The sequence below is a fragment of the Leucopleurus acutus genome (assembly GCF_964270905.1).
Source record: "Leucopleurus acutus genome assembly, chromosome: 17".
NCBI classification, from domain to species: Eukaryota; Metazoa; Chordata; class Mammalia; order Artiodactyla; family Delphinidae; genus Leucopleurus; species Leucopleurus acutus.
The window spans coordinates 81,315,030-81,341,428 of NC_139159.1; the positions used below are offsets into that span (position 1 = coordinate 81,315,030).

Consider the following 26,399-nt stretch of genomic DNA (forward strand, 5'->3'; position numbering starts at 1 on the left):
TCTGTCCCTACAAAACACAAATGATGCCGCCCCCGCTACCGCCAGGCCAGGAGGAGGCCTCGGCTTTCTCTCGCTCTGCGCAGCCCGCCACATGGATGGGACCGCGCTCCACAAGAGTAGCGGCAAGGACTCTGAGAACACAAGTGCCGCTGGGACAGGAGCCTCGGTCACGGTCCCTGAGACTCAGAGGCAGCACCAGCTACAGAGCACCCCAGTCACGCCAAACACCCTGCCACGGCCGCGTCTTGCACGAGCTCGGTTAAAGCAGGGGTTTGAGAAACTGGTGAGCAATTGCCCAGGGCAGGGGCCTCCCACTCTCCAGGCTCACACACGAACGGCGCAGCGCACACCCACCTACCCCTGGGCCACGAGAACGGGCCCGCCGGGTTCAAGCTCCTCCACCCGCATCCATGTGGCGCCATAGGAGTCTACTCTCAATGGCTGTATTATTCAACTTGGAGTCAAAGCTGACGAAACATCTCAAATGACTCAGACCTACGAACCTCGGCATTTTGACCTTTTATGTGCAACTCTCTAAGTACTACAGCTCAGAGCTGAGACACCCAGAAATAACGTGGAAAACCACAAAAATAATGCCCCTCGAGTGACTGCCCAGGAGGCAGTAGGGAGCGTCAAGATGGGCTTCAGCCGCAACGAGACAGACTCAGGTGACGAGCTGGCTGGCGTCAGCCCGGCTACAGCTCGGTTCGTTTGGTGCTGTGGGTTCTTAAAGATGGATGCAGAACAATTTTCACTGAGAATTCACTTAAGTCCCCAGGAGTCCCCTTCTGACCCAATTCTAAGTGAAGCTGCAGACAAGTTGTATTCAAAGCAACATGGAACCGTAACTACAGACACTGAAAAGGAGTGGTCTTCATTCAATCAGACCTCTAAGCTCTCTCAGGAAGGGAACCAGAGGCAAACTAAAGTTAACTTCTTACAGTGCATCGCAAGGGCCTCTTCAGAACACCCACACTCCCACCCAGAACCCCTCCCCCTCCACCGGTGGCCCCACTCTCTCGGGGCTGCCCTCCAAGGTGTGCTTCCAGCATAAGCTGCTCCCTGGGGCTGCACTCGCTCTTTTCTGCTTCCTCCCCCCCGCCCTCTCTCCCAACACCAATGGGTCTCAAGCGCCTCCTAAAAAGCAAGCACCTGGGACATTTGCAAAATGTAATTTCCTGGGTCTTCAGGGGCAGAGACGCGGAAAAGGCTTCAGGCGATTCTGCGACCAGCTGCGGGGGTGGGCGCCAGGCTGCATTCTCCCAGGGCCCCAGCTGTGGGCAGGCCCGTGAACCCATGTCCCCCTGAGCCCAAGACCCTGTCCTCCACCTCCAGCGCACGCCTCAGCCTTCCAGAACCTCAAACTCCACGTGTCCACGTGCCACGCACGATTCCCCTCCCTGGAGCCTGCTGGTCCTTCTGTGGTAACAAAGCTAGATGCGACGGCACCTCCTTGTTCAAACATTCAACAAGTGGGGTCAGGAAGGCGAGGACGCGGCCAGCTCCCCACTCCCCCCTCGTGGGCTCTTGCTCTGGGCAGGCCCCTAATTCTCCCCACAAGGAGGCAGGACCAGACCACTGTGCAGACTCGCGCCCACCCTCGGCCGAGACGAAGGTCCAGTACATCTCATTTCATGCTCACAACAACCCTGAGGTTGGTGCCGTCCCCTCCCCCACCCCCCATTTTTGAAGTGCAAAGGCCGAGGCTTAGAAAAGATATACAACCGCCAAAGTCACGGAGCTGGTGAGGCGTGGTCTGGAGTCCAGATACTACTGGATGCCGCTGCTAAGTGGAGTCTACCTGGTAAGTGCAGTCACCGAGATGCAAAGCCTGGCCAGGGCCAGAGTGCCGGCCGCTGGCTGCTCATACTGACGGGGTACCCACCCCTGTACCCACGGCCATCCCACCCAGACGGGGTCACTGTCTTAGGCCCTGACACACACCTGCCCCCAACGCTGCTCTGACAGGGCCGCCTCTCCCGCCTGCAGGGCTGCTGGAATTACCTTCCCGGGACCCGTGCGATCACATGACACTCCGCACGCCACCAAAGCAGATGGCGCCTTTCCTGGGGGGACGTGCCACCTCCCCTGCCACCTGCCCACCGGCCGCTGGGCCTTCACACCCTCTGTTCCCAGGGCCCACTAGCTCCTTCCTCAGCTCCAGTCACATCAGAGGTCCACAGAGGAACAAATGCACCACAGGACGAAGATGTGGAAACCTAAGGCAGCCGGGCCCAGACAAGGAACCTGAGGCCCAGGACGGGGACAGGGCTGGAGCCCATGACCAGGCTCCCTGCCTGTCCACTGCTCGAGCCATGACCTTGAGAAAAGTGAGAGAAAGGCGAGAAAGGTGGGGTTTCAAGTTCTCAGCAGGCAGGGCTGGGCCGTCTCCTCCACCTGCAGTGAACCACAGGAGGGGGATGCAGCGCACCCCTGCGGCACAAAGCAGCAGCCCTCTGAGACGGCGTCTGTGACCTTCAGGTTGTATGAGGATTTTAGTAGTAAGTGGGAAGGACTGAGGCATCAGACAAGTGAGCAATGCTGAAGCCCTTTGTTTCTGAGCCTGTCTACGAGGCTAAGATTCAAGGAATGTTGTTAGGGAGACATCCACCCTGATTGGCCACCGTCCGTGCACACCTGTCGTCCCAGGGAAGTTATTAAGAGTGCCCTGTTTCACTTGCACAAGTTCCCAGTTTAGAGGATAAACTGTAGCGTCGCCAAGGGTACAGCTCTGTCCAAAGATAAATTAGGAGGGCACAGCTGCCTGGTCACAAAGAGTGAGGACGTTTCAGGGTTTTAAATTTTGAGGGAAAAAAATGCAGACAAAAAATTAGAATGGTAAATACTTAATGACCTTTTCACTGCCTAGAGTGAAAAAGGACAGGCCTGTAACCCCAGCACCAAACCCCGGCCTGGGAGGCAAGGGCGCTGGCAGCGGGCCATCGACAGAGGCGGCTAAGCTGGGGGTGAGTCACAAAGTCGAGAGAAATGACTGGGAGCAAACAGAAGGGCGCTGAGAGCCATCTCCCGACCACACACTGGGGAAGGAGGGGTCCACCGAGTCGGATGAGGAGAGAAGCTGCACGAGAGGCACGAGCACCAGGCAGGTTTTCCACGTCACACCGTGGTCCTTCTGCTGACAGAGCCCCACGTAAAAAGTGGATTCCACTGCACTGAAAGTTAAGGATGCAAAGCTACCTGTCCCAAAACATCGCTGAAGATAAGTGTGTCTGAATGAAACTTACGAGCAACTGGATCTCATCAGCCTTCCCCATAGAAACACAGGGACCCTGAACAATTAAAGAAAACTGGGGGGAAAGATATGCATCCCCTGAAGAAGAGATCCTAAGGACCTCATTGTCTTACGGGGTGGGGGTGGGGGGCTAGCTGTAGAGTCGAGATTAAAGAGACTCAAAAGCATAAAACCAAATCCGTGTGTGAACTTTTAATAAAATTCAGGATCCAACAACCGGGAAGTAAACACACTTCTGCGACGAGAAAAACTGATTCCGGATGTTAAGTGTGACAATGGCACTGAGTTGTAAATGTCCCCATCCTTCAGACATGGTACTTAAGTATTCAGGGTGAAACGACAGATCTGGAACTCACTCAAGAGCATTTCCGCAAAGAAGGAGAAAGGGGCAGATTTGAAGCAAATGTGGAAAATCTTGATAGTTGTTGAAGCTGGTGATGGAGAAATGGGAGCCGTATTATACCACTCAGTCTACTCATGTGTACTTTAAATTAATTCACAATAGAAACTATTTTAAAAGTCAAGTGATACATTCTGAGTGTTCACAAAACAACAGGGCAGCAGACTACCCAGCCACGCCCTCCGGCCTGACACAGCTTCACCCGGGCAAAGGGCCGGCTGCTGCTTGGCAACAGTGCACTGTTACTGGAAGAGCGGTCATATCTTCACTGAGATAACTGAGGGAGAAGAAGCGGGGTGCAGGAGGAGTTAACTGACACTAGAAACCACAGTGAAAGTTGGTCATTCTCAGAGTTGTAATCCTTAGATGTCGCTGAAGTTACTTTGTAGCAAAGCTGTGAGGAATGGAACCCACAGGAGTCTGAGCACGTGAAACTGACAGAAACAACCCCCTTGGAGCATGCAACACTGAGACTCCATTTAAGGTCTTTAAGTGGTTACAAAAAAAAATTGACTGATCATCTGTGAAGGTTCAGGGTCACTGGGGAGTCCACCCATTCTAAACCACTAACTCTTTGGAATAGTTAAAAAAAAAAAAACCTAAGAAATAGTAACATACCTAACTTTAGAGTCCACATACCAATTCACATATGTAATAGCATTTGTAACGGGCATAACGCAGGCTTACTGTGGACTCTATTTTTTATATTAACTTACTTAGTAAGTCACTTAATAATTGTATTAAAATGGAAGTAGCAAAACTATTTGTAATTTTTTCTACAATCCAGATCAAATGTCTTTTTATTATTCTAAATTAGGAAATACATTAAAAAGAGTTTCATTGAAGAGACTCTATTCCAAAAATTCCTCTTAAAAATTAAAAACCTTAGTGTGTAGAATAAAATTAAACAGCACCACAGCCTTATAATTACAGCACGCGTGCATAGCCTGAAATTTGGTTTCATTCCCATCCTGCCATTGGTTAAGAACTACCCATTTATTTTTTCAACCAAAGCTGTCCGATTTCAGGGCAGGTTTATCTGTGAACCGAGAACAAGGGGCCCTCTCCCCACCAGGCCACAATGCAGAGGCCCACATCAGAGCATGATTTTCCAAGAGCCGTTAAGGACCTGAAATGAGCCTGGAGATCCAGAGAACTAAAGCTTTTTTGAAAATGAAATAGACCAGAAAATATCCCAGTGCAGAGCACACAGCATGGGTTAGCTGTGCTTCCTGAGCTCGAGTTTCAATTACACCCGAACACGCGAGGACATGGGTCCAGTCTACATGTAACAGGTGTTTCTTATTGGGGGTCAAGGTCAAAAGGACTGAGAGCCACTTCTTTAAGGAGAATGTATGGAGAGTCAGCGGAGATCAGACAGATCGTCCTAATGCTCGCTGGCCATATGACCTTCGCAAGGCTCTTAACCTCTCTGAGCCTCTGTTGTCCATCTTCAAAATGACCACCACCAACTTAGCAAGCTGTCCGATGGATTAGTTAACGTCAGACACAACACAAAGGTTTGACCTTCCTCAAGGTTCTTCGCTTTTTCTGGGCCTTCAACTTTTAAACTGAAAATGTGAAAAAAATGTAGAGTGTAGTGGCTAACACTTGCTGGGCTCCTCTACAGGGATCAGCGGGGAGATTCTCACTCACAGAGGTGAGGGCCGACCCTGCCATGTCACGGGTGGGCGCTGCCCATCCGGGGCTTCCCGGAGCCAAGTCTGCTCCCAGGACCCTGACTACAGAGCCCCCGGCCCTTCCCCACTGGGGCTGAGTCACCTTCCAGATTACGGTTAAAACCATTACGCCTAAAACCATTCTTCCATCAAACTGCTGAGGGCCCGTAAGGATTTAAAAGTTGGTCAGGCTCAGCCTTGGAGAACCTTTCTAACTAAGTGACATCAAAAAAAAGTATTCACAAGGCAGAGAGCTGTTTGTGAACAGACACAGCAGTGGGGGAAAACGTCAAGGGACCCAAATGGATCAGGAGAGCCCGGAACAGGTCGGGCCAGGGCCCATCAGCAGGAGGCCAGGGAGGGCTTAGGGCCCCTGGGAGAAGGCAACAGTATGCCGAGCCGGCAGGGCCTGCAGCCCGCTGGAACCTGGTGGACAAAGGGGACGGGAAATGCCCTGTCCAAGTGGCAGGGCCAGCGGGAAATTTAGGAGCCACGTGCCTGGCGGGAAACGGAGAGAGCTTCACAACACTTCACCATTTTCTTGGCCCAGCAAGTTAATCGCCCTTCTACTCTACATCAAAAAAAAAAAAAGTTAAAAAAAAAACGTGTTACTGCTTTAAGTTTTTTAGAACTTTTCTAAAGAAAGAGAGGCTGACTAGTAAGAAGGGATGCTAAGGAAATCAGCACATCTCCTTACCTTCCTCTAGTAAACTGCAAAAGGCAAATTAGTACTTGAATAAAGAGCCGGTGTGTCTGGAATGAAAATGAGACGCACGCAGTTTTAGGGTGCCGCTTCCTATCCCTCTCAGTCTACGGCCCTAACTACCAGCACGAATTGGCCAAAATTCAGCATTTCCAGACTTTCCTTCAGAGAAGGGGCCGCAGAAGTACTGGCAAAAAGAAAAACGAAACTGAGAGCGCTCCAGGCTCGCCGCGGCTCGATCAGCGCCGAGCAGCAGCGCTCCTCCCCGTGCCGCCCGCGCCCCGAGCTCGGCGCCCCCGGCCCGGGCCTCAACGCCCTCCGGCGCTTAGAGCCCGACCCGGGCCTCGGCCCCCGGCCCCGCCAGCCCCGTCGGCCCCGCCAGCCCCGCGCGGCGCAAGGGCCCAGGCGCCTGGCGCAGGAGGCCGGGCCAGGCGGGCGCCCGGGCCTCGGGCCTACACGCGGGCCGCCGGCCCAGTTCCCGCTCCGGCCAGGTCCCAGCCCGCCGGACCGCGGCGGGAACGCAGCGCGGGGAGGGCCCAAGCCGCGCGGGGCGCCCCGACGACTCGGGCCCGAGGAGGCCAAGGCTGCGTGTCCGCCGCGGGGCCGAGGAAACGGCCGGCGGCCCCGATCCCCGGCCTCCCGGCCCGCCAGCCCCGATCCCCCGGCGCCCGCCCGCTGCCCGCGCCGCGCTCGCGCCCAGCCCGCCAACCGCCGCCGGCGCCGCGGGGAGGAGCGCGCGAGCGGCCGGGCCGGCGCCCCGAGCGCGAGGACTCACCGGGGCCGGCTCCCGAGTACATGGTGGTGCCGCCGAGGGGCTCCGGGGCCGAGGGGCGGCCGCGCGCGCGCCACGGGCCCCGACGCCGCGAGCCGCGAGGGAGCCGCCGGCCGCACGATCCGCCCCGGCGCGGCCGCCAAACAGGTCTACCCGACGCGGCCGGGGCGGCGGGCGGAGGCGGCGGGCGGGCGGGCGGGCGGGCGGGGGAGGGGCGAGGGAGAGCGGGCGGGGGAGGGGGGAGGGGCCGGGGGAGGAGGGAGGGGCCGGGGGAGGGGAGGCGGGGCGGGTCCGCGCGGCTGCGGCGGCGGCGGCGGCGGCGGCGGCGGCGGCGGCGGCGGCGGCGGCGGCGGCGGCGGCGGCGGCGGCGGCGGCGGCGGCGGGGTGGGGGAGGGGGCGGGCAGGGGATCGGGGCGCGGGTGCGGGCGCGGGGTTGGGGGGGCCTTGGGGGCGGCCCTCGCAGCCACTCAGAAGGGCGACGTCTCCTCCGACTGGGCGGAGCGGGCCGCGCGGCGCTGCCACCGGAGGCCGGGAAGAAAGAAAAGAAAACACACCCCTTGTTTCCCCGCCGCCGAGCCCGTTCTGGCTGCTCGAGGGCCGGACCCTTCCCCACCCTTAGCCCCCGCCGGACCGGGTGAACTTGGGCACCGTGTTGACGTGGTCGTGTCGCGTCCTGGCGCCCCGGCATCTCCGCCAGGCTTTTTTAAGTTATTAACGAAACAGGAATGTCGCGAAGGTTCCTCCCGACCCGGAGCTTGAACTTGAACGCGCCCCGGTCCTCGCTCACTACCACACCGCCACCTCCCGGCCGAGAACCCAGATAATCCACCTAAAGAACTTTAGTTTTTGGTCAATTTTAGCTGCTGTCAGTGATCAGATCAAAATAACACGCCCCATTCCAGTCCTCGGGGCCTCCCCAGTTTCTTGACGTTGGGCCCTTATCCAACCCCCTCATGCTCCTCCGTGACTCTCGGTATTTGCCCCACTTGTGCGGAAACGTCTCCCTCCAGCCCAAATCCTCCTCCATGGATCAAGTCCCCTGGGATCCAGCTGTTTTCTGGAGCCTTTTCCAGGGAGGCGAGCCAGAGGCCAACTCCTTTCTCCCCTAATTGGTGGGCGATTAGCAACCAGAAGGTGAAATACAATCCAAAATTGCTCATTGTCTTTTAAACATATTTGCCTGCTCATTCCTTCATCCTATAAGCAGGTATTTATCTGCACGCTGGGTGCGAGTAACTCTGTGTTCCTCCAGCCTAGGATGGTAGGAGGATGAACGGGAGTCTTGCCTGCAAGCATCCAATAGGTTTATTTCTAGTCTCTGCAGTCCTCAAGGACATTCTTAAATAAATGCAGGAGAACCAGCCTGTCCTCCAGAGAGAAACTTAAAAGGACTTCGATCTTCACCAAGTCACTGATATGAACAGGAGTTGGTCTCATGGCATCAGCCTCAGAGACGCCCATCCATCCCTCTCCAATCCTCTGCCCCCCACTTCCACCCTCACCGGGGCCTGGACCACCTCTCCACCTTACACTCATGCTGTGGGAACACAAATCCGCACTTGATCCTAGGCTGCTACTCAGCCGTAAGGTGTGTTTAGGAACCCAGGAAGTCCGGGGAAGAAGGCACACCAGGGTGGGACTGGGTACCACCCAGATGTCCATCAGTCTTAGAATAGGTGGTGAGAGCCACATATACCCATAAAGTGGAATCTAGCGATGAAAAGGAACACCCTTCATCAAAGTACAACAACGTGGAATCTCTACAAGGTTGAGTGAAAGAAGCCAGAAGCCATACTGCATGAGTCCATGTATAAAATTTCTAAAACAGGCAAAATTGAACTACATTTTGTAGGGAGACATCATTTAGTAGTAAAAAGCTGAAGAGGAAAAAAGGTGGCTACCTAACAGTCAGAATGGTGGGTGGGTACTGCTGGGTATAGGGGTGCTGTGTGACCACGGAGAGGCCTGGGGCTTTGGGGGCACGAGCCTCCTTCCCATGACAGAGCTGTTCCTTCTGCAAGTCTCTTAAGCTGCACATTTTTTAAAAATATACTTTTCTGTACCTTTGCTACATTTCACCATAAAGACATTTTAAAATCATAATCATAAACGGTATCCCTCTGTTTGGGACCCTCCACGCCCGAGGGCTGCTCTGCGTCCGCCCGGCCCCCTCCCTCACACGGCCACCGCACTATTTTCCGCCCCAAATCACTGAATCACTCGGAGGCCTCACGGCTCTGCTGCGTGCTCCTGTAATCTCGAGCCTCAGAAAGCGCCCTGAAGGCGCTCTAACTGCCGCCTCCCTTCAGCTCGCCTTCTGCTTCTTTGATGCTCGCGTTGGGTAACTTTGTTGCAAGGGCTCCTTTGCAAGTCTGGCCAGATACTGTCTACCCAGCGCTTCCTTGCGTTGCTTCTCTGCAGAGACAGCTCTAGCCTAAGCCCCGCCTCCCCGCCCTCCCTCACCAGGGATCCTCCTTCGCCCGCGTCTCCCAGGCATCACCCTCCACCGCTAGTGTCGAGGAATCCCGCCCCCTTTCTGCGCGCCCCGCCTTGTCCCCCACGAGCTCCAGGCCCTCCACGTCAAGCCACGTACGTCTCCTCTCCCCTCCTCCCAACCCGCTCTTTCACCGGTGTCCCAAGCACTGCCCACATTCACCATCCACCGAAGAAAAGCCCAGGCCCCTCTGCCCTGTGCCTCTTCCCCAGGGAGTGAGTTCACTTAACCCACTTAATCCAGTCCACTCAGTTCTCTGGGAAATGCCTCTAGAACCTTCTCCAGCCCTTCACTGCTCTGCTTCTCCAGGCCTTCATCCAACACTTGGGTGTTGACCACATGGGGAGGACTCCTGGGTCTTCTGGGGCCCAGTCTTTCTCTCGGATACAATTCATTGCTCTGTATTTGGATCCCATACAGGTCCCTCTGCTCTGCTAAGCCCGCAGGGCTGTAAGCACAGCCAGGGACTCCACAGGTTTGCATGTCGGGCGCACCGGATCCAGAGCAGTAACCCTGCAGGAAAGGCAAAGGACACTCGGGAAAACACACAGCTCGCTGCTGTGGTCATCGGGCCCACAAAGCGCTCAATGTTGGGGGCCCTTTGTCTCTTCAAGACTAAAATGTGGGCACTGAAATAAAACAGTTTCCAAAAACATGTTCTGCATGTGATAAACGAGGGGTTAGGAGGTCAAACAAGCTGGGAAGCATTGAGTTAAACGACAGTGAACAGTTTCTGGCTGCAGACCTTCTCAGAACCTTTAACACAGTATTAACAGTTATGATGCTAGTGACTTCCCAGGTGGTCCCGTGGTTAGGACTCTGTGCTTCCACTGTAGGGGGCACAGGTTCCATACCTGCGTGGGCAGCCAAAAAATTAAAAAAAAAAAAGAGTTGTGATTCTACAAAGAGGAAGGAGGGGAACAGACTGGTTGTGTCCCAGCCCACTTGACCACAGAACCCTTTTATCACAGGGTGTCTCCAGGTTCCAGGTTCCGTGGAGCACACTTTGGGAAACACTGCGGTAGAGCTCTTCTAGGATGCCTTCCAGCTCTAAGATTCTCTGAATAAAAATGCTGGCTGTTTTCCTGAATTAAACTCAAGAGCATGGCTGTGAGTTGACAGAAGCCCACATGTCCCTGATGCGCTCGCTCACGTCAGGAACAAGCGGCACTCCGAAGCAGCTTCTTCACACTGAACCCAACACTGAATGCAAACCACTTAGTTTGAATACATAAATGACTTTGTCATTTGTGCACGCAACAGAGGCTAAGTGGAGAATCCTGAAGATGCAAGCAACCAGGGCCACCTCCTTGCACCACCCTGGAGGTGTTGACACCACTGTGCACAAACGCTGTCATCCACTGGAACAGGGAAGTGCAGGGGAGGGGGCATCTAACGTATGTCCAGGAGACATAGTTTACTCTAGGGTGTGTTCCTTCCTCCGTATAATAAGGAAAGAATAGCCAATATGCCACTGACACTGAAAAATTAACTCAAAATGTATGAAGGATTTAAATGTAAACATAAAGCTATAAAACTTTAAAAATTATATGAGATGGGCTTCCCTGGTGGCTCAGTGGTTGAGAGTCCACCTGCCGATGCAGGGGACACGGGTTCGTGCCCCGGTCCGAGAAGGTCCCACATACCGCGGAGTGGCTGGGCCCGTGAGCCATGGCCGCTGAGCCTGCGCGTCCGGAGCCTGTGCTCCGCAACGGGAGAGGCCAGAGCAGTGAGAGGCCCGCGTAACACAAAATAATAATAATAATAATAGGAGAAAATCTCTGGGTTCTAGGGCTACTAGGCAAACAGTTCTAAGGGACAATCCATAAAAATAAAAGTGGATGCCCTGGACTTCATCAAAATTAAAGCTTTTGCTCTGGGAAAGCCTCCGTGAAATGCATAAAAAGACAAGCTATAGAGTAGGAGAAAATATTTGCATACCGCATATCTGACAAAGGACTAGCATCTAGAATATAAAAAGAACTCTCAAAATTCAACTGTAAAAGAGCAAAAAATCTGTTCAGAACATGGGCAATAGACACGGAGAGACGTTTCACTATAGAGAAGAGGCCGATGGCAAACAGGCACATGAAAAGACGTTCAACATCACCGATCGTTAGAGAAACGCAAATTCAAACCACAATAAGATAACAACACACACCTATAAGAATGGCTCAAATAAAAAACAGTGACAGCAACAAAGCTAAGGAGAATGTGGAGAAACTAGATCACTCTTGCTTTGCTGGTGGGCACGTCCAATGGTACAGCCTTTAGGGAAGACAGTTTGGGAGTTTCTCAAAACACCAAACATATAGCTACCACATGACCCAGCAATTGTACTCCTGGGCATCTCTCCCAGAGAAGTGACGACTCGTGTTTACACATAAGTCTGTACATGAATATTTATAGCAGCTTTATTTGTATAACCCCAAACTGGAAACAACCCAAATGTCCTTCAGCGGGTGAATGGTTAAACCAACGGGGGTTGGTCCACACCGTGGAACACTCCTCAGTAGTAAAAAGGAGCAAACTATTGAAATACGCAACCACTTGGATGAATCTCAAGGGTTGTGCAGAGGGAGAAGCAGCCAACTCCTAAAGGTTACATATTGTGTGATTGCATTTATATGCCACCCCTGAAATGACAAAGTAATAGAAGTGAAGAACAGATTAGCGGTTGCCAGAGGCTGAGAGGGGGTGGATGGGAGGGAAGACGGTGGGCTATGGAAAGATGCCATGAAGGGCCCACCTGGTGGTAGAAAAGTTCTGTATCTTGACCTTATCAATGTTGTTGGGTTTTTTTTTTCAATTTTTATTTATTGATTGATTGATTTGGGGCTGCATTGGGTCTTCGTTGCTGTGCGTGGGCTTTCTCTAGTTGCGGCAAGCAGGGGCTACTCTTCGTTGCGGTGCGTGGGCTTCTCATTGTGGTGGCTTCTCGTTGCAGAGCATGGGCTCTAGGCGCGCGGGCTTCAGTAGTTGCAGCACGTGGACTCAGTAGTTGTGGCTCACGGGCTCTAGAGCGCAGGCTTGGTATTTGTGGCACACGGGCTTAGCTGCTCCGCGGCATGTGGGATCTTCCTGGACCAGGGGTCGAACCCGTGTCCCTTGCATTGGCAGGCGGATTCTTAACCACTGCACCACCAGGGAAGTCCCGACCTTATCAATGTTGATATCCTGTTTGTGATATTGTATGGTAGTTTTCCAATATATTGCCATTGGGGAGACTGGATAAAGGGTACCTGGGATCCCTCCATTTTATTTCTTACTTAACTGCATGTGAATCTACAATTATCTCAAAACAAACAGGTTAATAATACTAAAAAAAAAAAAAAAAAACCAAAACACTCTCGTGTGTTTTGAACCACACCCCCCAAACAGACACACACACCCTAGGACAGAATTATTAGATTAATGCCAATGTACCTTGCAAGAAATGTCTCTTTACTGCCTGGAGAAGTCAGGTCCCAGGCTTAAAACTCTAAGAAACAGTTCCTAGGACATTCAAAACTGCTTTCCAGGGAGTTACAACACAATCCAACCTCCCAACCAGGTCACTTACCTCTGAAGCTACGTGAGTGAGGACACTCACCTGTGTGGTCGCCCTCAGGTTCATGCACGAGGGCTGTAGCTCAACCAGCGACCCCTGTACTTTCCATGTTCTCTGTGAATCCCACCCCCGTCCACCGCCAGTGCTCCAGTAGACAGTTCCATTGCCACCATCAGGGACCGTCAGAAAAAAATATTAGGAACAGATGTGCACTGGGAACGTGCCACCTGTTTGTTTGTTTGTCTCCTTCATCTGTCATTGAAATAGAAAATGTACACTTTGGATATCTCATGGGATTACCCGTCAAAAGCGAACCGTTGATAATCTGAAAAGAAGAGCTGAAACACCCCGGGGATGCCGTGTTCCCCTGGAAGAACTAAGTTAGCAGCCGAGTTGCTCGGTGACTCAGGTGACATTTGGCACGTGCCTTTACACATAGCATCCCAAGGTGTTACGCGGTGTTAGTATCCTGTGCAGGCTGTATTCTCACGACTGCTGCCTTTATTAGGGGGCCACAGAAGCAGCCAAAAGACATCCTCCTCATCCGACCAGAGGAGAGAAGGTTGGCAGTGACGGGAGCCATCCAGACCCCTGTCCACCCCCCAGCCCCCAGCTCCATCCACCCCACAGAGCCTGGAGGTGAGCCATCAGAAAGGCCATGGAGGTGACCACGTGGTGTTGTGGTGACATGGTGACAGCCACGTCCTTCAGATCTGCCACCACCATCCTCTACCGGCCTGATGGCCTGCCCTAGCGGGATGGGGTAGAGGGGCCTGCACGTCACATTCTGCCCTCTGTGAGCTCGTCTGAATACTGCCTACACCTTCTGCTTTTCCAGACAAGGGTAAGTCCTTTTCCGTTTTATTAACCGTTTCTCCTCAAACTGCTGCATTTTCCACACAGGCATTGATCTCCACCTTTCAGGCTGGCACACTTACTTGATGACCCTTAACTTAAACTTAACTCAAGATCCGTCTCCTCCTTGAAGGAACTGGGGTCCTACCTGCAAGGTGTGCGTGGCCTTGCCTCCCCTGTTCCCAGCCTGGGGCAGCCCAGCTCTCTGGAGCACAGGGTGAGGGCCATCCCGCCCCCACCAAGCACGTGCCAACGCCACAAAGAACTTGTTTATGTTGTAAGGCCAAGAGTTACAAACTCATCCAAATATCTGTTCCTCGTAGTTCTTGGGGGTGAATGTGGATGTGGTGTATGCAACTTGTAGCATTTCCTGGAGTCAAAAGAAAGAAAGGCTATTTTTCACAGAGGGAGAAACCATTAAGTAAACATTATACTATTTATGAAAGGAATAAAGCATATAAAGTGTCAACAAGTGTTCATTTTTAACTCTCCACAATGATCCCTTTCTCCTGTCATTTTTATCATCGAGCATGACGTTTCTTTGAAATAATTTACCGATGAACTATCATTCAGCAAGGTTTTTGTCTATAAGGTCAATATTTTTAAATTAACCATAATTCTATATACTAGTGACAATTAAAAATTAAATGTAAGAGTAAAACATCAAAAATCTAAGAATTCATGTAATAAAAGATGTGCAAAACACATCAGAAATCTATAAAACAGAAATCTGTAAGGCATTACCGAGCAATTTAATAAGGCCTAAATAAATGGAGGAAGAGACTCACTAGTGTGAAGATGTCACTTGTCCCCAAACTGATCTATAGATTCAACGCAATCCCAATACATTTGTTTGTTTTTGTGGGGTGGCTGCAGGGGATGGGATTCGACAAGCTTACTTTACAATTTGTACGGAAATACAAAGGGCAAAAGTAGCCGAGACGCTCTTGAGAAGAAGAACCAGGTGGCACAGCTTGCTCTGCTGGATCAGGACTTACTATGAAGCCACAGTAATTAAGACAGAATGGCATTGCCTGTCAGCAGACAGAGACCCATGGAAGAGAAGAGAGAAGCCAGAAAGTGACCCCACACACGCAGGCACTTGACTTATGAAGAAGTACCTCAGAGCAGTGGGCAAAGGATGGGCTTTCTCCTAAGTGGTGCTGGGACAATTAGGTATCCATATGGGGAAAATGCCCCAAAACTCAATTCCAGGGGGATTCTAGACTAAACGTGAAAGGTCAAACAATAACAACTTTATAAGACAATACAGGACGGCTCCCCTGGTGGTGCAGTGGTTAAGAATCCACCTGCCAATGCAGGGGACGCGGGTTTGATCCCTGGTGCGGGAAGATCCCACATGCCGCAGAGCAACTAAGCCCCTGTGCCGCAACTACTGAGCCTGTGCTCTAGAGCCGCGAGCCACAACTATTGAGCCCACGTGCCACAACTACTGAGCCCGTGTGCCTAGAGCCTGTGCTTCACAACGAGAAGCCACCACAATGAGAAGCCTGCACACCGCAACGAAGAGTAGCCCCCGCTCGCCACAAGTAGAGAAAGCCTGCGCGCAGCAACAAAGACCCAACGCAGCCAAAAGAGACGATATAGGAGACTGTTTTCATGACCTTGAGGTAGGGAAAGATTTCTTAAATAAGGCAAAAGAACACTACCATGAAGAAAAATGATGAAATATTGAACTTCATTAAATCAAGCACTTCTTTTCATCAGAAGACACCATAAGCGTGCCCCGTATTTGGAATTGACTTTTTAAAAACTAGAAAAAAATCATGAGATTATTAGGAAAATTTGAATTCTGACTGGATATTTGATGATATTAAGGGATAATTATTAAAATTTTAAAGCTATTATAATCATGTTTTGATTATGTCAATAAAAAAGGAGTCCTTATCTTTTTTCTTTCTTCTTTTGTTTTTTTGGCCACATGGCACGGCTCACGGGATCTTAGTTCCCCAACCAGGGATTGAACCCGGGCTGTGGCAGTGAAAGTACCAAGTCCTAACCACCAGACCTCCAGGAAGTTCCCCTAATATTTTGTGTAAGTCCCTCTCCATCACCTACCAACCCTTCCCCATGACCGTGGATACTGCCTCTCCAGCGCCTTGGAGCGTCCAGCTCCCCCAGGCCCCGCCCTTCCTGCCGCAGCTGGCTCCCCTTGGCCCACTCTAGTCTACTCGCCTCTCTTTTCAAAGCACGTTAGGTGCTGTCACTTCTTGAAAAACGTCCCCGCCATCCTGTTGCTCGCGGGGTAGAGACACAGCCTGATGTGGCCTGCGTCCTCGGGAACAGCCCTGCCCTTCCGTCCCTGCTGAGCCTAGGGCTGAGGGCTGTTAGGAGAGCAAACCCACAGGTAAACCCAGGTGTCCACACTGGAGGGAGTCAGAGACCAACATGCTTGTCTTCTGCCCACACCCAGAACATCACCTGCCCTTCTGAATGGCATCACGCGAGGGGCGTTGAGGAAGACAGGAAGGGCAGCTAGCACTTATGCTGCGCTTGGGTTTCTGTCCCATAAACACCATCCTGGTGAAGCTAGATGGCCTCACTTCTCTGAAGAGGCAGGGGGTGGAGCCTCGCTGCTCTGGGATGGGTCCTGTGTCCCCCGCACCTGCTGGGGTTAGCGTGCCGTCCCCACTGGGACAACCCGGGCTGGGTGTGGTCAGACATGAGGGTACACATGTCTCATTCCTACTATGGGGCGTGGTACTCCAGCAGGTGCTCTGTAATGGTGCCCCAACACCCATCCGAGGTCCTCTGTTTCAAGATCCTGTCCTTTCCCCATGGCCGAGCATACAGAGGGCGATCAGAGCTGGGACACATCCGGGTCCAGTGCAGTCACAGCAGAGAACGACGTGAATCCATCTGGGGCGGAGGGGGCTGCCGCTTCCATCCTCTTATTGGGCTCTCAAGTTGAGAAGCGAAGAGTCTTGTTCTATGTTTCTTCCAAAGGCAGAGCTGAGAGTGGCTCCGGGAGAGGAATAACCTCCTGCCCCCCCAGGATCGTGCGGACCGTGAACACTGGCATCGTGAGCTTCCTCCGGCCCAAGTGCCTGTTCTCAGCACTGCACATGTATTTCCTCATTCATTCCTCAGGCTACAGATGGGAAACAGGCAGGGGACCACACAGCCCGTGAGCACAGAGCCCGGCTTTGAACCCACGCAGCTTGGTCCCAACCTCGACACCAGCCACCTCCCAACAGGCGCAGGGGGGCTGTCACACCAAGGGTTCCACAGCTGATCTCTTGGTTTCTTCTGACTGTGAAGTTCACTGATGCACTTGGCATTGCTGGTCCCCAGTTTTGTTCACATACTCCCTAAAGTAATTTAAAATATGTTTTATCTCCCTCACACATTAAGTTGACACCTAAAATATTTCATAAGTTTAAATAGCTACAAAGAATACAATTTCTGGCATACTGTAAATATTGACACTTAAAAATAAAACTGTCATATCACTTTAAAATGTAACCAGATGGAATATAAATACCATATCGATTTGATATCCAACACGATCCATGACAAGCAGTACAGGATGAACCTCTAATGCTTAGACACATCTTTCTGTTACCCACAGAAATCATCTTTTCCTTTGACTGCTGCCAGGTATTTATCCTAAAATAATATTTTTACATTTGAAAGTTTTATGGATCACTCTACAACATACTTCCTTACAACAAAAATGTGTAAATAAATTGAAATTTTGAAAATTTGTTTTATTTCCTGCGATGCTCTAAGTGTTAAGAATAATTCTTCTGGATTTATTTATCACTATGATTATCAGTTCACAACTGAGCAAAACACAAATATATGACACATTTGGAGGAATAATTCTCAGCCATGAAAAGTACACTTCTGTTGGAAATGCATCTTTTAATATTCATTTTTTTAAAAATAAATTTATTTATTTATTTTTGGCTGTGTTGGGTCTTCCTCGCTGCGCGCGGGCTTTCTCTAGTTGCGGCCATCAGGGGGCTACTCTTTGTTGTGGTGCACGGGCTTCTCATTGCGGTGGCTTCTCCTTGCGGAGCACGGGCTCTAGGCGCGCGGGCTTCAGTAGTTGTGGCACGCGGGCTTCAGTAGTTGTGGCTTGCAGGCTCTAGAGCGCAGGCTCAGCAGTTGCAGCGCATGGGCTCAGTTGCTCCGCGTCATGTGGGATCTTCCCGGACCAGGGCTCGAACCCGTGTCCCCTGCATTGGCAGGCGGATTCTTAACCACTGCGCCACCAGGAAAGCCCAGAAATGCGTCTTTTAAAGTAAGGAATGGGGGCCCGGGAAGGACTGCTGGCCGGATTGAGACAAGGCTCGTTTCTGGAGATGTCAGTGCCGAGGGCCGTGTTCACATCAGTGGTGGTGGGAATGGAAGGGGCTGTGTCACTGCAGCACGGCAGCTCTGACCCTTCCTAGTGACGTGCCGAAGTCGCATAGTGACCTCCCCTGACAATTACCGAAGGCTGAAGGCTGACCCTTCAACGAGCTCTGCCTTCAGGGTGAGGAAAGTCCCATGCTGGAAATCACCTGACTTTCACAAGGATCTTTTATGACCCCAATAGAGTCCGCAAGAAGGGCATGGTGGATCCGATTGCTGCCCAAAAGTCGTGGCTCCTGCCTCTTCTCCCACTGGAATGGTTTATTTCTCGATCCGTTGACGCTGGGCTCAACCGTGTGACTTGTGTAGGCCACTAGGATGTCAGCAGAGCTGCCCCAAGAGGCTTTAGGTGCCGTTGTGGGGCTGGGCCCGGGACCTGGCCCCCTCCCCAAGGCCCACACACGTCACCGAGAGGAACCTTCCTCGTCCTGGACCTGGGTGACCGGGGAGCCTCCAGTCCAAGCGTAGCTGGGTCAGCCGGCTGCCAGCTGGTGCACAGAAGCACAGTGAAATGAATAAGCGATGTTACACCGCGAAAGCTGATTCAAAACCCCAAGGGGCTTTTTTTAAAAAGGGAAATTGACAAACTGATTTACTTATGTTTTTTCTTGGCCGTGTGGCTTGTGGGATCTTAGTTCCCCAACCAGGAACTGAACTGGCACACTCAGCAGTGAAAGCGCAGAGTCCTAACCACTGGAATTCCCTCAAAATTTATGTATAACTGCAAATGAGTTAGAAGAGCCAAAAAGAAAATATCTTGAAAAAAGAACAAAGTTAGATGACTCACACCGGCAACTTCAAGACTGATTATAAAGTGACAGTCATCAAGGTGGTGTGGTCTGGGCAGAAAAGTACTTCCCTGAGATTGATGTCTAATATTCTTTCACTTAGAGGCACCAAGTTTAACTCAAGGTTTAAGGGGTATAAAATATTGTTCATTCATTTATACCTCTGCCAATAAAATGTTTTTAAAATGAAAGTTTTTATCACTTCTTTAAATAAATTTTTTTGTCAAACTCTTAGAGCCACAGACTTAGTTTATTCAATTTATGCAAAAATATGGCATAGAATCTGATTTGTAGAGCCTCTCCTCCTTGTCAAACCTCTCAGCCAGAGACGCTCCTGTCAGAAGGTGACTTCGTTTTACAATTCAAATGTGAATACGTGTTTCCAGGAATTTTATAGAATCCACTTAGAACTAAATCAAGGAATGCATTTTGTAAGACAGATTAAAAGCAGTCAAAATTAAACTAAAGGTCTAAAGTAATTAATGTATCTATTTTACAATGTGTTTCAAGAGCAAGAAAATAAATAGATATGCTCTTTAACATTACTTAATTTATAATAATACAGTTTAGCATGTACCCAGCACGATAAGGCACTTATGGAGCAAGGGGCTTGATAGGAAGCACAGTATTCCTTTGGTAAATATGTGTGAATGTGTGCACTGATGTGTGTTTTTTGGCTTTTGAGATTAATTAAATGAGAATCAAGTATAAAACTCAGAAATAATTCCACTCATTTTTGTTAAACATCACAATTGGATTTTCTTAATGAATTTAAAGAGAAAGGCATATACTGCTTAAGAACAATCACTCTGACAGCTCACGTGTCATATTTACTTTTTGTTGTTGGGAGTGGGAAATACTAAGCATTTGAGAAGATGAAGTAAGATGAGGATTGATCAAAATTAGAGTTCTTGAAATGATTTAATAAAATGGGTTGTAACTACCTCACTGATTAATGCTCATCCATGGTGAAAGAGACTGTGCAGAAGTTCCATCTGGGTTTTACCCAATGTAGCTTGGAAACTGGGATAGTTCCAGAAAACACTCCAGTTCGATTTCACAGAACTGTCAGGGTCACCGTCACTGTTTCAGCTCTGTGAAGGGTCTTTCTCTCTCCACCTAATGACAGGCCATCCGGGATGAGTCCTGAGGTTAGCAAAAAAAGAGAATTGCTGCATATATCTAAAAATGTATTTTTGGCATTTACTATTTCTTATCAATGTCTTTGCTTTGCTCTCATGAGACTCCATGGCCGCTCTTGTCTTTGATGCCTATTGGGGACACAAGTGGAACAGTCTAGGTCACCCCGCCCCCAGCCCCACTCCCCGAATTCAGAACATCCCAACAGCCAACACGCCCAGAGCCTGGGCCCCAGGGCACACGGTCCTGGCCTGGCCATGGAGCTCCCAAGCTTAGGTCCAGGCCTGAGGTGGACTTTGGACAGGTGAGGGGCCTTCCTTCCTCACAGGGAGAAGCATCTGGAGAAGTGGGGCCTCTGGAAAGGGACCGTCGGGGCTCTTCATGCTCCCTGGTGATTTGGGGACCCAGGGGCTCCTCCCCAGCTTGGAGACCAAGGTTCATCCGCGCTCTCGGACTCAGACCGACTGACCTGGAGACGCTGGACGGGGCTCCGAGTCAGGAAACGCCGGAGCCACGCATGCGAGATGCAGGCTTCTGATCCATTCCTGCATCGCTGCTGGAAGGGAACGTGGTCCGTGTCCTCCACATAAGACGTAGAAAGGGCACTTGTGTGTTACAACTACTGGCACCTCGGGAAATTTAACCGGTAAGTTTCGGCCTATAACTTTATGCACAGGATAGGAAAGGGCTGGGACAGCTACGCCGAGTGGTTCCAAGATGGTACAGGACAGATGAGGGGCCTGGTCAGGGCCGCTTAGATGGGTCAGTTCCCTAATGAGCTCCTATGGGACACTAAGGATTGTAAGCATCAGTCTCCTACATTTGTTTTCCTTTTTTATTGTGGTAAAATGCACATAACACACAACGCACATAACATAAAAGCTACCATTTTAAAGTATGTGGTTCAGTGGCATTAAGTATTTGGTTGGCCAAAACGTTTGTTCGTTTTTTTCCTGAAAGATGGCTCTACCAGCACTTAGTTGTCTTTAACTTTATTCGAAACAATTTTGTTAGATTGTATGTGACAGCTGTCATACCAGTGTGCATTTTAAAAAACCTTATCAAAATTGATGAATTTTTGTGTAACTGGACGTGGAAGAAAAAAGCAACATTTTTGGCATATTATGCTTTATTATTTCAAGAAAGGTAAAAATGCAACCGAAACGCAAAAGATTTGTGCAGTGAATAGAGGAGGTGCTGTGACGAATCGAATGTGTCAAAAGTGAAGTTTCGTGCTGGAGACTTCTCACTGGACGATGCTCCACGGTCGGGTAGACCAGTTGAACTTGATAGCAATCAAATAGAGACATTAATTGAGAACAGTCAACATTATACCACGAGGGAGATAGCCAACATACTCAAAATATGCAAATCAAGTGTTGAAAATCATTTGTACCAGCTTGGTTTTATGTTAATCGCTTTGATGTTTGGGTTCCACATAAGTGGCAAAAAAAACTCCTTGACCGTATTTCCCCATGCGATTCTCTACTTAAATGTAACGAAAACGTTTGTTTTTTAAAACAAATTGTGGGGATTTCCCTGGTGGCACAGTGGTTAAGACTCTGCCTGCCGATGCAGGGGACACGGGTTCGAGCCCTGATCCGGGAAGATCCCACATGCCGCGGAGCAACTAAGCCCATGTGCCACAACTACTGAGCCTGCACTCTAGAGCCCATGAGCCACAACTACTGAACCTGCGCTCTAGAGCCCGTGAGCCACAACTACTGAGCCCACGTGCCACAGCTACTTAAGCCCGTGTGCCTAGAGCCCGTGCTCCGTAACAAGAGAAGCCACGACAATGAGAAGCCCACGCACCGAAATGAAGAGTAGCCCCAGCTCATCGAAACTAGAGAAAGCCCCTGAGCAGCAACGAAGACCCAACGCCGCCATAAATAAATACAAAATAAAATAAAACAAATTGTGACAGGCGATGAAAAGTGGATACTGTACAATAATGTGGAACGGAAGAGCTTGTGGGGCAAGCGAAATGAACCATCACCACCCACATCAAAGGCTCGTCTTCATCCAGAGAAGGTGATGTTGTGTATACGGTGGGATCGGAATGGAGTCCTCTACTATGAGCTCCTTCTGGAAAACCAAACAATTAATTCCAACAAGTACTGCTCCCAATTAGACCAACTGAAAGCAGCACTTGACAAAAAGCATCCAGAATTAGTCAGCAGAAAACGATAATCTTCCATCAGGATAACACAAGATCGCTTGTTTCTTTGATGACCAGGCAAAAACTGTTAGATTGGCTGGGAAGTTCTGATTCATCTGTCGTATTCACCAGACACTGCATCTTCGGATATCCATTTACTTACGTCTTTACAAAATTCTCTTAATGGAAAAAATTTCAGTTCCCTGGGAGACTGTAAAAGGCACCTGGAACAGTTCTTTGCTGAAAAAGATAAAGTTTGGGGAAGATGGAATTATGAAGTTGCCTGGAAAATGGCAGAAGGTAGTGGAACAAAATGGTGAATACGTTGTTCAATAAAGTTCTTGGTGAAAATGAAAAATGTGCCTTTTACTTTTACTTTAAAACCGAAGGAACTTTTTGGCCAGCCCAGTACATTCATAAAGTTGTGCTATCATCACGTCTGCTCTAGTCCCAGACTTGACGTGTCATCACCCCAGACAGAAAGCCTGTACCCGGCAGCTCCCCGCACCAGCCCCGGCAACCACCGCTCTGCGCTCTGTGCCTGTGGCTTTGCTACTCGGCACAGCTCGTGCACATGCAGTCATGCAGTGTGTGGCCTTGTGTGTCTGGCTCCTTGCACTGAGCATAATTTTGATCCCCTGCATTTTGAGGTTCCCTTTATCTAGGGTAACATGCCCATTGCTGGCTTCCAGGTGCAACTGTGGCAGAAGTGAAGGTGGGTCCCAGCACCCGAAGCCCATCACCCTGTCACAAGCCCAGGAACCCAGCTCTCCGGCTCTCCCCTCCAGCAAGGCCGAGGGCACCATCCTGGGGCTGGGACCAGCTGTGCCCCAGCTCTGCGGTCTCTCTCTCTGGCCTCCTTGAGGGTAAACATTGGCGAACGATCCAGGCTGAGTGCTTGGGTCTCTTTCAGCCCAAGGAGCCGGGATTCCCATCATTTCTTATTAAGGTGTCGGTTACTAATGAGACCTGGTGTGCTAGGCGTCAGGGACGTTCCTGCTTTGACGTGGCTCAAAAAGTTACAAAGCAAGGTTTCCGTCTCTGAGAGTGGAACCCGGGCCCGGTGAGAGCAGGGTGGCATGCTCTGTGTCCACAGTCATGGTTAGGCTAGGCCTGGCCTGGTCTCGCCCGGAGGAGCCGGGACCCAAGTCTGGTCCTGTCTGCCCAGTGCACTGGAGTCTCCAGGTGGCTAAGCCCCCCATCTTCAAGCAGTGCGTGCTGCATATGACACTCACCTCTCCAGACGCGACCCTGACCCCGCGGGACCCCAGAAGCCAGGCAGGGATGGAGCCCCACACATGAAACGACGAGCTGTGAGCAGTAAAGGAAGGGGAGGGGGGGAATGTGTGCCCCACAGGCCCCAGAAGGGTCCCTTCCCCTGCCCCGAGATGCCCGCCACTTAGGGGGGTCCTAGAGAAAGACCTCTGGGAGCAGGGCCAGCGTGGGGAGAGGCACGGCAGCAGCCTCCACAGCCTCCAGGAGACGGCATCTCAGGACCACCGGAAGGGAAGGGTTCTGGGAAGATGTTCACAGTGAGATCAGGAAAGACCTGACACACTGAGTTTAAAAAATTAAGATCCCAAGTAGGAGTTCTGAAGCTGAGGAATATCCTAAAAGTAATGGAAGAATAAGGAAACAGAAAAATCAATGCTTTTTTTGACCTTAAAGAACTTAAAAGAAAACGTGTGGGACTTTGAATTCCAATAAAATGTTCCATCAGGAGCAGAGAAAGTGCAAAAGAAACAAAACACAACAAGTACAACACAGCACCGCTTAGATACAGACGGTGAGCTGCTGGTGCCTTACCACTGGCACTGGGTTTGCAGTAACTAAGCACGTGTGTGTTTGGGGGTGATCCCCCCCACCCCGTTTCCTGTGACTCACTCAGTGGCAGCAGATTTGTAATAACTTCCTGGGAAGTTACTCATTAGCTGATTTCTCCAGATTACTTTCCACAGTTAGGCAACCAACTAGCCAGTGTCCAAGAGAGAAACCGGGAGTTAGAGGTGTTCCGGCTGAGAGACCCGGGGAGGCTGGGGTCTGCAGACGCCCCCGAGGGAGGGCCCGCTTGCCCAGTGCCCCTCCCTGATGGATCGGGGCACGTTGTCGGAGGGCTGTGAGGCCAGGTGAGGGCGAGACGGGAAGATGAAGGACAGAGATGGGGTCCCTTTTGAGAGTATCTGAGAGTGTCCCAGATACAGTGTCCCAGGAGCACTGGGGACCTTGAGGGTTTGGGGGAGGAGAGGTTTGGTCCCTCTGGGGCAGGGCCTGGAGGAGGCGGGACAGAGGGAAGGGCTGGGCCTCCCTCACCAAGGGCGAGGGCTGGTCCAAGGGCAACTCGAGGGGCAGAGGAGCCCAGGGGAGGGGCTCATGGCACAGGTGGGACAAGGCGGCTGGAGGAGGAAGAGGAGAGGGGTCTGTGTCGGGGGAGTTGGACTCCCAGACCCTGCTAGGTGGGGCTCTTTGGAATTTGCAAAGTCACCCCCAAGTAGAGTTAGCTTTGGACCTGTGCTGCACCTGGGAGCTGGGCTGCGGGTGCGGGAGAACTAATGCCCCGTCACACTGTGACACCCCTACACCTTGCCCCACCCCCCACGCCGCCGGGGCACGCCCACGACGCCGCCCTCCAGCCCACGACCAAGAACACAGCAGCAGCTGAACATGTCGGGCTGTTGCTCGCTCCAACGAGGGAGAACACACATCCTGAAGAACCAAGGTCGCGTCTTTAGAAAAGACTTAACATGTGTGCATTAGAGTCCTGGCCCCACTGGCTGAGAACAACACACACGCTTCCTCCTACAGCTGAAGCCGGAAGTCTGAACTTAGTCTTGCTGGACTAAAGGTGAGGCTGGCAGGGCCGGCCCCTTCTGGAGGCTCTAGGAGAGAATTCACTCCTCGACTCTTTCAGCTTTTGGAGTCGGCCCACATTCCTTGGCTTGTGGGTGCATCACTCCAATGTCTGCCTTCATTGTCACACTGCCTTCTCCCCTTCTGCAGACAAATGTTCCCTCTTGTAAGGCCCCCCCTGAGTTACACCAGGCCCATCCCGACAGTCCAGGGTAATAGCCCCATCTCAATATCCTTAACTTGATCACACGAGAAGTCCTGTTTGCCATAAAAGGGAGCACTCACAGGTTCTAGGGATCAGGACGTGAACATCTTTGGGGCCGTCACTCAGCCCAGCACAACAGAACCTGGGATGGGCTGAGGTCATTTGGGGGAGGGCTGAGCAAGTGGGGTCTGCTCCGCATTAGACGCTCTTGGGAACCGGGGGTAGCTTTGTGACTGGGCATCTTATCGGTCTTGTCGGGAGGGAGGGGCAGCCGTGGGTGGTAAAGCCGTGGGAATCGCTCAGGTCAGCAGGGGGCAGGTGGGGGGAATGGTCGGCCACTTTTGCTGTTTGGACAACTCATGGTTTTTGTCTTGGTCCATCACAGTCACAGACTGACCTGTGTGATGTCCACATCCTGTGAAATTGCTGGGGTTCAGCAGAACACAGGCCGTGCTGTGAGGGCCACGCCAGCTCCCAGATGTCAGGGGCTGCCCTGCTCCAGGCTTCCACATCCAGTCTAAGCTGGGGGAGGAGAAACATTTCAAACCGGATAAGAGTTTGGATTTTGATTATCAACTGGAATGAACTGGGCTTATGTCATTCTGGTCTGGCTGGACTCTCCAACAGCAGACCAGAGGGGCCACAGATGTACTATTTTCTTACCTGCTTTGCTCACTCCTGGGCCCCCAGGGCTTATGGACAGGGCTAGGAAAAGGGAAGACGGCAAGTGTTGGCAAGGCTGTGGAGAAACTGGAATTCTTATACGTTGCTAATGAAAATGTAAAATAGTGCAGCCACTTCAGAAAGTACTCTGGCAGTTTCTCAAATGGTTAAACATGGAATTAGCATATGACCCAGAAACTCCATTCCTAGGTATATACCCAAGATAAATAAAAATATAAGTCTGCACAAAAACTCATACACAAACTTCCACAGGAGCGTTATTCATACATAGAACCAAACAGCAGCAGCAACCCAAATGTCCATCAACTGATGAGACTTTGTGGCCTATCTCTACGATGGAATATTACTTAGTGATTTAAAAAGGAAAGAAGTAGGGGGCTTCCCTGGTGGTGCAGTGGTTGAGAGTCTGCCTGCTAATGCAGGGGACACGGGTTCGAGCCCTGGTTTGGGAGGACCCCACATGCTGTGGAGCAACTAGGCCCGTG

General features: G+C 51.2%; 1 protein-coding gene across 1 annotated transcript in view; it reads right to left on the reverse strand.

The window, feature by feature from the left end:
* The window catches only part of AGO2 (argonaute RISC catalytic component 2), a 97,382-nt gene extending 90,467 nt beyond the window's left edge, over positions 1 to 6,915 (reverse strand). The window contains exon 1 of the mRNA XM_082858499.1: positions 6,811 to 6,915. Coding sequence (XP_082714625.1) covers positions 6,811 to 6,832 — 22 coding nt within the window. The 5' untranslated portion in view covers positions 6,833 to 6,915. The remainder of the gene's footprint in view (positions 1 to 6,810) is intronic.
* Between the last annotated feature and the right edge of the window lie 19,484 nt (positions 6,916 to 26,399).